This window comes from Clupea harengus, chromosome 16 (genome assembly GCF_900700415.2).
Source record: "Clupea harengus chromosome 16, Ch_v2.0.2, whole genome shotgun sequence".
NCBI lineage: Eukaryota > Metazoa > Chordata > Actinopteri > Clupeiformes > Clupeidae > Clupea > Clupea harengus.
Genome location: NC_045167.1, coordinates 2,566,054 through 2,579,732, shown reverse-complemented (window position 1 = coordinate 2,579,732; position 13,679 = coordinate 2,566,054). Strand labels below are relative to the sequence as shown.

Genomic DNA, 13,679 nt, shown 5'->3' with positions numbered 1-13,679 from the left:
GTAGAAGGTAACAAGCGCATTCCAACATCCTCACAAATGCCAACGTACTGTACCACCATGAAAGGAGGGAATGTAAAAAGCTATTGAGAGAATAATTGCGCTAGCCTTCAATTGTTTACCCAAATACAACACAGTTCTATTTTTGTGGTAAAGTCGGTCTGTAGTACTGATGAGTATACTAGGATGTGCTAACAAAGTTAGCTAGCTATCCAGCTAGCAAACAATCTTGACTGCAACACTCAAGGCTCCAGAATCAATTTCCCGTACAGAGCAAATTAATATAATATTACAATCAGAAGTTTAAAATAGTAATGTATCTACTCTTCACGTAGCTCTTACTGTAGAAGGCAAGTTCAATAAATCAACCTCCGACTGATTGACTGGACCGAAGCCTGGAATGGACTTCACAGAATGTTATCAGGACACTTGTTCCGCCGTGGGTCTTGCTGCTAGAGCCGGGGATGCTAGACGGGTTCAGCGGTTGCTGAAGAGGGGCTACAGCGCTGACGTAAAAGATAATAGAGGATGGAATCCGCTGCACGAAGCTGCTGCCTCTGGATCAACGGAATGCGTGCGTCTTCTCACTACATCCAGTAAGTTTGTTTGATGCCAGTTTAAGTGCTTGGTCGAAATATGTCTTTGCCCTGGAAATACATTTGCACTTTCAGATGACATGTATTTCAGTGAAGAATGCAAGTTGTGTGCTTCTATAGCTTAGCTGAGTAGAATGCACCCTTGTCATATAAGTAACCAACACCGATGAGCCAAAGCATTATTGCGAACATACCTGCCTAATATTCTGTTGACCCTCTATGTGCTGCCAAAACGAATATGAACTGCCCAGGCCTGGGCTCTACAAGACCTCTGAGGGTGCCCTGTGGGATCTGGCGCCTAGACATTAGCAACAGATCCTGGGAAACATGTCCTGTAAGTTGCAAGGTAGAGCCGCCAGGGTTGGTCCAGCCATTAGTTGTTCCAGCACATCCAGGGCAATATGTGGTGCTACTGACAGAGTCCACAGCCAATCGGCTTGCCTTCTTCCCACAGTGCACCCTGGTGCACTCATGACCCCTGGTAAATTGTGCATATGCACCTGGCTGTCCACATGATGTTAAAGAAAACGGTACTCATCGAACCAGGCAGCTCTCTTCCATTGCTTTGAGGTCTAAATCCGAAGCTTGCATGCTTCTATGGCAGCAGGCCAGCCCCATAGCCAGGCTGTTATGCACTGTGTGTTGGGACACATTACTCCAATAACCATCATTAACATTGTCTGAAACTTGTGCCACAGTAGCCCTCCTGTTGGTTTGGACCAGACAGGGTACCCCTTCGCTCACCTTCGCCCATCAAGTAGCTTTGGGTGCCCAACACCCTGTCTCTGTATCATGGGTTGTCTCTCCCTGGACCACTGTTGGTAGATTCTCATCACCACTGCTGGCCAGGATCATGGGCTGTCTCTCCTTGGACCACTGTTGGTAGATTCTCATCACCACTGCTGGCCAGGATCACCCACAGGCCTTGCTGGTTTGGAGATGCTTGTCGCTCAGGTCTTTTCAATTACCCATTTCTCTTGCATACAGCATGTCGACTTGTATGAGAACGGACTGCTCCCTTGTTGTCTAATATATCCCGGACCTTGATGCGTACCATTGTTACAAGATAATCAACGTGATTTGCTTCGTCTGTGAGTGTGTGTTGTGTTTAGGCTCATCGGTGTATTACGTTGAATGTCCTCTAGGGTTGGGCTCACTACAGGGTGCAGAAAGCTTGACACAGACAGATATTACTTGCCCACATGGTGCTTTTGACTTCAGCCATCATGTACTGTTGCACAGCTTTCTTGTCAGAAGATCCATACTGAATTTTTTATCATTTCATCTCACCAGCAGATTCCATGGATTCCTGTGACTACGTCAACTCGTTGACACACAACTCGGAAACGCCCCTTTATTTTGCTGCCAAAAATGGTCACGTTCGCTCAGTCAAGCTGCTCCTTAAAGTCGCCGCTGACGTCAACCTGAAAACCCATGACCTGTCCTGTCCCCTCTTTGCAGGTAGGTCCACATGTCTTTGACATCCATGCTATGATGAGACTCAGTCGCTTTGATGGTGAAGGGTGCTCTCTGTTTCTGTAGCAGTGGACGGGGGTCACCAGGAGACGGTGAAAGTACTGATCCGACACGGAGCTGAGGTGAACGGCCAGCGCTCGGTGTCCGGCTGGTCCTGCCTCCACCAGGCTGTATACAGGGTGAGCTTCCGTCATACACATTTAGGTGTACATGTACACAGCTCCCCTGACTTTAACCTATAGAAAGAACAGCCACACACACACACAACCTAGACAGACAAGAAAAACTGGGGCACGCATAACTTCATTTCTCAAAAGGTCACCCCCTGTCTTAAAAGAGAAGTGTCTTGTCTTTTTTCCTCGGCCCCGGAGATTACTTTGTAAAGTGTCTTTTTCTTTCTAGAACACTTCGTGACCACTTCTTTTGTATTTTGTTCTTGAGATCTTTTAACTCTAGGACATCCTACCACAGGAATACAAAGTTTCTCTTTTTATTTCATTTCTGTATTCTGTATTTACACTCAACACAGAACGCAACCTTTGGCACGGATATCTGTAAGTAAGCGTACCTTTCATTCTATTGAAGGCCCAAATAATGCTGTTGATAATGCGTGGTCCCTACAGATATATGAAGTTTGCCATGTTGTTTTCATAATAAGAAGAGCTGTTCTGTAAATTCCCCTTCATGTAGCACAAGGAATTCTTTTTTCTAAGATCATGTACACCCTGACCCAACCCAAGGTCAGCTCAAAGGAAGAGAGGACCTAATGAATGCAAAACAGACACACAAAGGCTATGAAGGAGATAATACAGAGGTGTTATGGTGACAGTCACAAGGCCTTCTACAGCCTTCAACCAATGGAAAGGCACCCAACACATTCTCTACTCAAGTATAAAAATCACTAATACGCATGCATTTAACAATCACAAACAACAGTCATTAGTTTCATTTCACATTAAGTAGAAAAACAACACATCCTTTTTTCACCATATTATCAATAAATACAAGTCTAATAATCCCAGGAATAAACTCAGCTTCAACACGGCACACACGCACACAAATGTTTCTCAGCCCCCCTGGCCACCCACAGCACTGTGGATATTAGGCTTCTCTGTGGCCCTGGTTAGATGTAGGAAACAGTGGCCTTTGTAGTTATGTACTGATTTAAAGTGTGCATCTGAACTGGAATAGGCGTGACATTGCTGTGTGCATTCCTGAGAGCCCACACCGTATCTCACAGACATGCTCCACGGGATTCATGGGAACAACTACACTGTGGCGCTGGAGATGACTGGCATTACTCTCTGCTCTTCACGTTCCCTTAAGTTCCTCCTTGTGTCTCCTCAGGGCCATGCCGATATTGTGCGGATGCTGGCCGGGGTGTCGAGCCTGGAGGCGGTGGATGACTACAGTATCACCCCTCTGTTCCTGGCCGCTCAGTATGGACACAGCCAGTGTGTGGAGATGCTCGCCGGGGCAGGTACTCGGTTTGGTCTCTACGGCAACACGCACAGATCACACAGAGCTCTAAGACTTTCAGGCTTTTACACTCATCCGTTCATCATTCATTTACATATACAGGACAGAAAAGTCGTCACATTATATGATGCTACAAATAAACTGAAGGAAATACCAGTGCATGAAATGCAAAAGTTAAGAAAGGAAGAAGAAAAGAAAGAAGAGTGAAAGAAGGAAAGAAGAAAAGAAAGAAGGGAAAGAAGAGTGAAAGAAGGAAAGAAGAGTGGAAGAAGGAAAGAAGAAAAGAAAGAAGAGTGGAAGAAGGAAAGAAGAAAGGAAAGAAGAGTGAAGAAACAAGAGAAGAGTGGAAGAAGGATAGATGAGTGGAAGAAGGAAAGAAGAGTGGAAGAAGGAAAGAAGAGAGAGTGAAGGAAGGTGTCTCTTAATCTATAACAGTTGAATGGAGAGGGACAGAGAGAAGAGGAGCCTTGGAACCTTGGCGCAGGTGTCAGTGAAGCACAGGTGCAAGCTAGTTTAATGACCCTATTATGATGTCACGCAGACAAGCACATCCAAGTTACACTAATAATGCCTTTTTTGTACAGTCCTTTTCAAACCTTCGAAAGGTGCTACATATAGACGCATCAAGTATGTGTACCTTTGTAGATATTAACCACAAACTGGAACTGACACCTGGGTTTGAAATGAGGGGTCCTTTGGGTAATGCAGGAGATGCTATGTGGATATGTCAAAGCACTGTTAAAATGGGAGTGTTCCAGTGGATATGTCAAAGCACTGTTAAAATGGGAGTTGTTCCAGTGGATATGTCAAAGCACTGTTAAAATGGGAGTGATCCAGTGGATATGTCAAAGCACTGTTAAAATGGGAGTGTTCCAGTGGACCTTTCTACCACCTGTGTAATTATTTATATCTGAGTAGGCATGAATGACCTGGTGTATGTCAATCAATACTGAACACCGACTCCCACCGATGTGGAAAGAAGAGTGGAAGAAGGAAAGAAGAAAGGAAAGAAGAGTGAAGAAAGGAGAGAAGAGTGGAAGAAGGAAAGAATAGTGGAAGAAGGGAAGAAGAGTGGAAGAAGGAAAGAAGAGAGAGTGAAGAGGGAGAGAAAATGGAGTGAAGCAGAGAGATGGAGTGTGAGAGAAAGTAGAGTGAGAGGGATAGAGAGAAAGATAGAGAGAAAAAAAGTAGAGTATGGAAGGTGTCTCTTAATATATAACAGTTGAATGGAGAGGGACAGAGAGAAGGAGCCTTGGAACCTTGGCGCAGGTGTCAGTGAAGCACAGGTGCAAGCCAGTTTAATGACCCTATTATGATGTCACGCAGACAAGCACATCCAAGTTACACTAATAATGCCTTTTTTTGTACAGTCCTTTTCAAACCTTCGAAAGGTGCTACATATAGACGCATCAAGTATGTGTACCTTTGTAGATATTAACCACAAACTGGAACTGACACCTGGGTTTGAAATGAGGGGTCCTTTGGGTAATGCAGGAGATGCTATGTGGATATGTCAAAGCACTGTTAAAATGGGAGTGTTCCAGTGGATATGTCAAAGCACTGTTAAAATGGGAGTTGTTCCAGTGGATATGTCAAAGCACTGTTAAAATGGGAGTTGTTCCAGTGGATATGTCAAAGCACTGTTAAAATGGGAGTGTTCCAGTGGACCTTTCTACCACCTGTGTAATTATTTATATCTGAGTAGGCATGAATGACCTGGTGTATGTCAATCAATACTGAACACCGACTCCCACCAATGTGGAAAGAAGAGTGGAAGAAGGAAAGAAGAAAGGAAAGGAGAGTGGAAGAAGGAAAGAAGAAAGGAAAGAAGAGAGAAGAGTGGAAGAAGGAAAGAAGAGTGGAAGAAGGGAAGAAGAGTGGAAGAAGGAAAGAAGAGAGAGTGAAGAGGGAAAATATTGAAAGGAGAGAAAATGGAGTGAAGCAGAGAGATGGAGTGTGAGAGAAAGTAGAGTGAGAGGGATAGAGAGAAAGATAGAGAGAAAAAAAGTAGAGTATGGAAGGTGTCTCTTAATATATAACAGTTGAATGGAGAGGGACAGAGAGAAGGAGCCTTGGAACCTTGGCGCAGGTGTCAGTGAAGCACAGGTGCAAGCCAGTTTAATGACCCTATTGTGATGTCACGCAGACGAGCACATCCAAGTTACACTAATAATGCCTTTTTTGTACAGTCCTTTTCAAACCTTCGAAAGGTGCTACATATAGACGCATCAAGTATGTGTACCTTTGTAGATATACTGTTAAAATGGGAGTTGTTCCAGTGGATATGTCAAAGCACTGTTACAATGGCATTTCTACCACCTGTGTAATTATTTATATCTGAGTAGGCATGAATGACCTGGTGTATGTCAATCAATACTGAACACCGACTCCCACCGATGTGTACGCATGTCATGTGTGTCTCCCCTGATCCATGTGTGTCTGACCGTGTCCAGGTGCCAATGTGAACTGCCAGGCCACAGACCTGGCCACGCCGCTGCTCATCGCGGCTCAGGAGGGCCACCTGGCCTGTGTGGAGGCGCTCCTGGCCCACGGTGCCAACCCCAACCTCTACTGCAACCGCGACCAGTGGCAGCTGCCCATCCACGCCGCTGCACAGTTCTCACATGTCAGGTGAGACCCACACAGTCCTCCGGTGTGGAGCTGATCCCTGCTGCTCAGAGTGAACAGATGAATCCCGCTCCTGGGTGGATTGGACAGATCAGGACAGATTCTAGAAGAGGGCAGTTCAGCCAGGAAAACACTCCAGTATGACACACACTCACGTACATTTACATGCAATTGCATTTAGTTTATTTCTTTGTTTGATTCATTACTGGCACCTGCTACGTTCTTCTTACGTGTGCAGCAGACGGTCCCTCAGTAGGGGTGGGGCTGTCCCTTTAACTGCTATGATTTGGAACCTGTGCTGAGCAATAACATGGCGATGGCGTAGAGACTGTGTGAGGTATGGTTAGAGTTGCTGCGGCAGGAGTTGTTGCTTTGTATGGACGGGTAAGTACGGTTGTTGGGGTGCTCCGCAAGGAAGGGGGTTTTTCTCCGACCTGATCAGCCTAGAGGGAGGTGGATTAGCTTGGCTTCACGGCTAGTGGGTTTTTGTGTTTCTTTTCTCTTTTGTTTTAAGCCAGCTAATCCCCCTGTAGCAACACCGGGAGAAGCGCCTCGCCATGCCATAGCATTTACACGAACCACACGGGGACACCGGGAGAAGCGCCTCGCCATGCCATAGCATTTACACGAACCACACGGGAATACCGGGAGATTCGGAAGCACCGGCCAGTATTTTATGAAAAAAGATGCAAATTCCAAAAAAGACTAAACTTAAGGTTCTAAGTTCTTGCCAAGACTGACAGGGGGCGCTGGAGAAGGCCATCCTTCGGTGGGGGGAAAGAAAAGCCTCATCTCTCTGGGGGTCAGTCAGGTGCCAGACCATCGTTTGTTTTGTTTTGTTACACACATACACACACACGTACACACACACACACACACACACACACACACAGAAACACAGACACACAGACACACTCACTCACACTCACTCACACTCACACACACACACACACACACACACACACACACACACACACACACACACATCTCTTAGTTACTGCCCTACTTTCTGTCCTTTTGAGAGCATCTTAGGTTTAATGAGCTGGGAGAGTAGCTTGGTACGTAACATTATCCAAACTACGGTAGCATCCCTCCAGTTGTCCTTAAAACATCAGTCTGATCAGGTTGATTCTTAAAGCAGCAATAAGGAGTTCTGTTCCAAAACTAGCAAGCTAACTACCTAAAAGGCATGCAAAAACCAGCCCGTTGGTCCTTCACTGTCCTTCGCATTACCATTTGCTATCAAAATGAATTTGAGGATGGTACCAAAACTAGTTGCCTATAAAACCATACCCTCAAAAAGTGTCAAATTGTTCCATAGTGTCACTTTAACAAATGTCTTGTGAATTCCTGCTCTTCTGTGGAGCTGATGGTCCGGTGGTCTGGTGTTCAGGGTCCTGGAGCGCCTCCTGGAGGTGACAGAGAGGGAGTGCGAGTGCAGCAAGGGGAAGGTGAGCCCATTGTACCAGGCGGTGCTGAGTGAGAGACCAGCCAGCCTGGCCCCCCTCCTCCGCGCAGGCTACAACCCAGACGCACAGCCCTGCTTCGGATACACATGTCCCCTGGAGCTGGCCATGGAGAGGTTCTGGAACACAGACACACACACACACACCTCCCTCATTACTGATTGGTTTTATCACTCATAGCCAAGATAAGGTTAGGGTGAGGTCAGGGAACAGCCACATGTTTACAGAGATAGCATGTACTGTATGTTTCTCTGGAAACAAACTAGCTTGTGAAATCCCCCTAGATACTCGCAGCCATCTGTACCTGCTGCCATTAAGGTTAGCCCAGTAGCTGCCCATCCCTATTTGTCGGAACAAAATGATCACTAAAAGCAGCATATGAGTTTGGGTGCATAAACAAAATGTTTACAACACCAGGGATATTTAGCTTCTAGCTGCTGATGTTGACTCAATGTGTCTGCTGTCACAAGTGATTCATTGTCACTGTCATTGGTTTCATATTAATATGACTTGGCATTGTTTAGCACAGGATACAATGCAGCTGCAATGTCAATTGTTTACAAAACTGACCCATGCTTTTATCTATCTTTCTATATATCTTACCAAAAGTACTTCTTGGCATTGTTGTCAAAGCCATTTATTGTAAGGGAACAGTAGTTATATTGTACGATAATAATCTCCACAGCATTTATCAGTTGTTTATTGTACACTTCAATGATATGATCCTCAAACAGTATATCTCTCTCTCTCTCTCTCTCTCTCTCTCTCTCTCTCTCAATCCCCTCTTCCTCAGTTCATATACTCAAAGTGATGAAGGAGTGGAGATAGTGCGGCTGTTCCTAGGCGCCGGGGCGAGCATCAGCGACCAGGCGCACTCGCTGGCCCTGAGGAGCTTTCAGCTGCTGCAGCTGGTGCTCTCCTGCCGCGGCCTCCCCCCCTCGGGCCCGGAGCGCGCGGCTCTCGCTGGGCTGGCCCTGGCCGAAGTGGACAGCGCCTCCTGCTGGCTCCCCCTGCTGCTCCGAGCGGGAATGGAGCCGGCCCTCCTCCTGCACCCCGGCCTGTAAGGGCAGCAGCACCGCCGACACGTGGCCGCGCTGAAAATGAGATCACCCACCAGCCCTCTGTGCCAGCATGCCTGTGTGCCAAGGGCTGAGCCGGGGAGCTCACACTCATTCAGAGAAGTCACTGAGGCGCTCACACTGACACGAGTGGAGGCTTTAACTGCGCTTCAGAAACTCAACAATGTGTAAAATAGACTCGGGGAGGCAGTGCTCAAAGGATTGCTTTGGGTGTTTTACATCAGCGTGTGATCCCAGTGTTTAGTCTCTCTCTCTCGGTTGTTTTCTTTCAGCTTTGAGGAAGCTGGGGAAGAAGTGCTTTCTTTCTTTCTGGAGTTCGTCAACTGGAGGGATCTGCCTCAGGAGATACAGAATATCCTGTCTCGTCGCCAGGCTGTTTCCTCTGTGACCACAATGAAACCTCTGGGTAAATAAGAGACACAGACAGAGACACACACACACACACACACACACACACACACACACACACACACACACACACACACACACACACAGACACACACACAGACATACCTTGACCTGCGCTAATTAAACTAAAGAACATTCTGTGTTACTTCAGTCATGCTGTCAACATGTTCAGGTACTGCATGATGTAATTCCTCAAAATGAGGAGAGTTGGCCAATTGTTCACCTCCCCGGGTCTTGAGCCCCTGGTGCATTCACTGACTTCTTCTTGCATCAGTGACCAGTGTCCAGCGGCCCTGCTAATCCAGCCTGATGATGATGATGTAACACTCTGTAAGCATGTTTGCTACCCACCTGCCAGCCATGGAGCCGGAGTAGCAAAATGTCAGGTGTGTAGGGTTGACTTGAGCAGTCGGAGAAAGTTGAGTCCACCCAGCCTGGCTCATGGAAATTGAGTTTTATAAGTGTCCACCCAGCCTGGCTCATGGAAGTTGAGTTTTATATGAGTCCACTCAGCCTGGCTCATGGAAGTTGAAAAAGTTGAGTTTTATATGTGTCCACCCAGCCTGGCTCATGGAAGTGGAGTTTTATATGAGTCCACCCAGCCTGGCTCATGGAAGTTGCCCAGCCAAGCGGGCAGTCCAAAATTGCTGTAATTGTTTAGTTTATTTTTTTTGCTCTTCCCAAGCCCACAGAGAGGCGTTGGAGATGAAAGAAGCCCTGTGTGGTCCGCACAAGCTGCGTCAGCTCTCTGGGATGAGCACTTGGGAGGGCGAACAACAGGGGTTCTCCCCCGCACACACACACACACACACACACACACACACACACACACTCACCTTCTGATCGCAAGGCAGGAAACCGGACGCCATCTGATGCACTTTGCTTGTGAAAGGAAGTGTGTAAAGTGAAATGATTGTTTCCGTCTGGGTGGGGGCGTGTTGTGAATAATCATGGACCCATCAGATGGTTCAGTAGTGGGCTTCGGCACAGCGGGTGGCACTTACTCACATCCTGCATTACACATTCAAGAAGAGAAGAAATTAAGATGCATGAGGCAGCGTTTACTATTAAATGAATAGTGTGGGTTGATGCAGCGTGCCCACAAGGCTTGTTTTGGCACATCCACAGCCATTGTCAACTATGGGACACGAAGACCTCATTTTTTTTTCCCCTCCTAGTTAGGAAAGGACATTAATGTCTAATAATGTGTTTGTCCAATACTACGCATTTAGCCTTAATGAGGTGTGCCAGTTGAGCTTGTTCAGATGATGAAAGTCTTGAGCAACTGTAATAGGTCCAGCATGGCTTCCTTGTGTGTACGTGTGTGTTCCTTCCGTTCACAGGCTCCTCTTGTAGGGTACACTTAGCACTGACTAGAAACCTGTGAGGTTTTCAACTTAAGATGGCGGATCAGTTGACAATAGTTGGTATTAAAGAGCTGAGATTGAAACCAGCCTGTAAGGAAATTCGTTTTTTTTGCTTGGTGGTGTCTTCAGACTCACCTTGGCTATATATTTACGCTTCATTTTGCATCCTCTGCCCTCACTAGTTTTTCATTATAAACATCCCTGCCAATGTTATTTATGAAAGAATGCAACGTAGGCTGTAACCTTAGCGGTGTCATCCCTGTCTTATGGAAATTTGCAGTTTTTCCAGATACGCAAAGTCATCGACCTCAGTCCCGTCTACTGGCTAGCATCCAAATAAATTCATGTCAGGCCAAAATCAGTCTTCGTCAGTCGCATACCAAATAAGCCTCAGCTGACTTGTATTATGCACAATATGTGCCATTGTCATGACGCCATCAACATTTAATTAGATAACACATACTTCACATTCAAACGTTTAGAAAACAATGTACATGGGCTAAACGCGAGCAGTATTCAGTACCAGTCATTCTTCTTTTGTTATTCTTTTGGTTATGACAGCGCTCATCTCCGATGTCACAATAAATAAATAAATATATTTGTGTAAAATCTTGTACTACTACTCTACCTTGTCAGTCCAAATGCTTCTTTGGCTTCTGCCGTTGTCTCTGTCGGGTTCCATATCCTTCAGCTTGTTAACAAATACACTCCGCCACTGGTAGTTGGAGGGTTTCAAAGCGTGATTTGTATTTACGACTGTCGTATAAAAGGGAACTACACTCTGGAACTTTAGGGGAGCTCAGTGGCAAAAAAAATACCAATTCTCGTATAAAGGGGCTTTAAATCACAGGGAAATGTAATGTGAATGTTAGTCCCATAGATGCTACCCCACCTCTTGTACATATTGCTGTCTGTTGGAGTCAGAGTTGCTGCTGTGAAACCTGCATCCAAATCCACCCCTTCGGTTCATTGTTCTCTTCAAAGACACATCTTTGCTTCACAACAAACATCTCATTCTGCACCTCTCTGGCAGATGGTTCAACAGGCACTTATCATTCCTGGGGGAAAAAAACCTTCACAAAGGGAACCCCTATGTGTGCTTAGTGCTTTGTTCCCCCACTTGAGTGTTTTGAGTCCAGGGCACTGACCTTTGTGCTGGCATCTTCTCTTGCAGAGGGGATCCCTCCGTTGGCACACCTGTGCCGGCTGCAGCTGCGGGCGTGCGTGGGTAGCCAGCGCTTGGCCGAGCGCTCCTACGTCCAGCGGCTTCCCCTACCCTCTCTCCTCCACGACTATGTGCAGTTCAGCGACGTCTTCAGAAAACACTGCAACTCGATCGGCATCCTGTCAGTGTCCTAGCGAGGGAACAACACACACACACACACACACACACACAATTGTAAATATGTTAAATAAAGTTCTTTTTTGAAAGCAGATGAATTATTATGATATTTTTCTACAATTAAGGGGTTAGAGATGGTGAGTGTGAGTGGTGATTGTTGGCTGAAGAGCTGCTGGACTCTCCTCAACCCTGATTCATGTGTTTTTCTTCCCTCCCCTTTCCTTCTGTCCTCCTCCGCCCCTGTCAATTAGAAACAAGGACAAATGGTCTTTCTGCAAAATCACTACCATCAGCTGTAAATGTAGAGGTCTGGATGTGTTTCTCACACAGTGCACATGTACTTCCATCGGTCACTCATGAGCAGTGGCATACGTGTGTGTGTCGTTCTTCACACCGGTCACCCGTGAGCAGTGGCATACGTGTGTGTGTCGTTCTTCACAAGTTCACAGGCAGAACCTTGAGCAGAGCTCTAGCCAGGTGAAAAGTTACTCTCTAGTGGCCATATGTATGTGGGCAATTTTTCACCGAAGCACTCACTGTTATTTTTCACAGAAGGCAGAGACTGTTTAGCGCAGCTGTCTTGCTGCCGTTTTCATTGCACCGCTGGTAAAGTATGTCCCCTGTGGGGAACTCAGATATCCAGGTATTTTTGGGTCTGGGCAAATTGAGGCTGGATTTATGTCAATAATATAAGGGAGACATTTTAGTTAGGTTTTGGTTTCCAGCGTGAGCTTGTGTCTCTGTCTCCTTGTTTTTTTATTTTGTCCTTGTCTTTCTCTCCCTGTCACCCATGTCTGTTATCCTCTGCCTTCCCCACCAGTGTCAAGGGCAGAAAGTCACTGACTCACCCCTGAATTAGAATTGCAAACGGGAGTCAATCGACTGATGTTCCGACATGACAGGCTGATGTGCTCCTAGTCTGAATAGTCTCTGGTTTCATCCTTCACGTCAGTCTCAGGGTCTCCTCTAAATCACTACATACACCACAGCTCAAAAGTTTGGTAAACTCTTATGTTTATTCATCAAATAAGGTGCAAAGTTAATCAAAAATATAGTCAAGACCTTGTCAAAGTTAGACGTAATGATTTCAGCTTAAAAATATAAAATGTAACAACAAACTTGTGCTTGAAAATGTACTTTCATCAAAGAATCCGCCATTTGCAGCAATTACAAACTTTGCAGCATTACAGATTGACTGCTGCTTCACTAAATAGGCCTCGCATCATTTGGAGCTGTGCTGTTGGTCTCTGTCTTGTTGTAGGGTTCAATAGGCTCTAGTCAAATGCCGTCTACAGGGTATGGCATGGCCACTGAGTTCTAGCCTTCCTTGAGAAAGATTCCGTTACTCTGTACATTAAATACTCAGCACATACGTACATGGCACCACCAGACCATCACAGTTCCACTGCCGTGCTTGAGACATGGAGTCAAGCACTTCTCCAGCAGCTTTTCAAATATGTGCTTCACAAAGTTTCTTCTCAGCGATCCAAACTCAACTCAACTCAACTTAGGCATGTCTGTCTATATCATATCTTCAATCATCTTCCACCCCATATCTGTTTCCTTTTGCCTATTTTAGTCTTTTCCTTTCAGTGGCCAGTCTCAGATATGGCTTTTTCTTTCCAGCTCTGCCTATGAGGATGGTGACTCGTCACCCCTTCACTGCTGACAATGGGTGTTTTAGGGGTACTATTGAATGAAGCTGCCAGCTGAGGACCTGTAAGCCATCTGTTGATCAAACTAGATTGTGATGTTGTTATCCACTCCCTCTTCTGTTTGTGTCCTGGTTAAAGCCGGTGTGCACTGGTCTGTGAAGGATGTGGTGCACACCTTTGTAAGAT

General features: G+C 46.0%; 1 protein-coding gene across 2 annotated transcripts; it reads left to right on the top strand.

Moving 5' to 3' along the window:
- Nucleotides 1–9: 9 nt before the first annotated feature.
- Nucleotides 10–11,927, top strand: asb3 (ankyrin repeat and SOCS box containing 3). Of its 2 annotated transcripts, none has more exons than XM_031583324.2 (9): nt 10–593; nt 1,890–2,054; nt 2,136–2,248; nt 3,417–3,549; nt 6,002–6,179; nt 7,570–7,758; nt 8,436–8,702; nt 8,994–9,127; nt 11,671–11,927. In XM_031583324.2, exons 1-9 carry the CDS (start codon nt 398–400, stop codon nt 11,853–11,855), a joined length of 1,560 nt encoding a protein of 519 aa, XP_031439184.1. In that variant the 5' UTR covers nt 10–397; the 3' UTR covers nt 11,856–11,927. The 2 variants fall into 2 exon arrangements, with proteins under 2 accessions (XP_031439184.1, XP_031439183.1); XM_031583323.2 differs by having other exon boundaries at nt 1,887–2,054.
- Nucleotides 11,928–13,679: the final 1,752 nt, after the last annotated feature.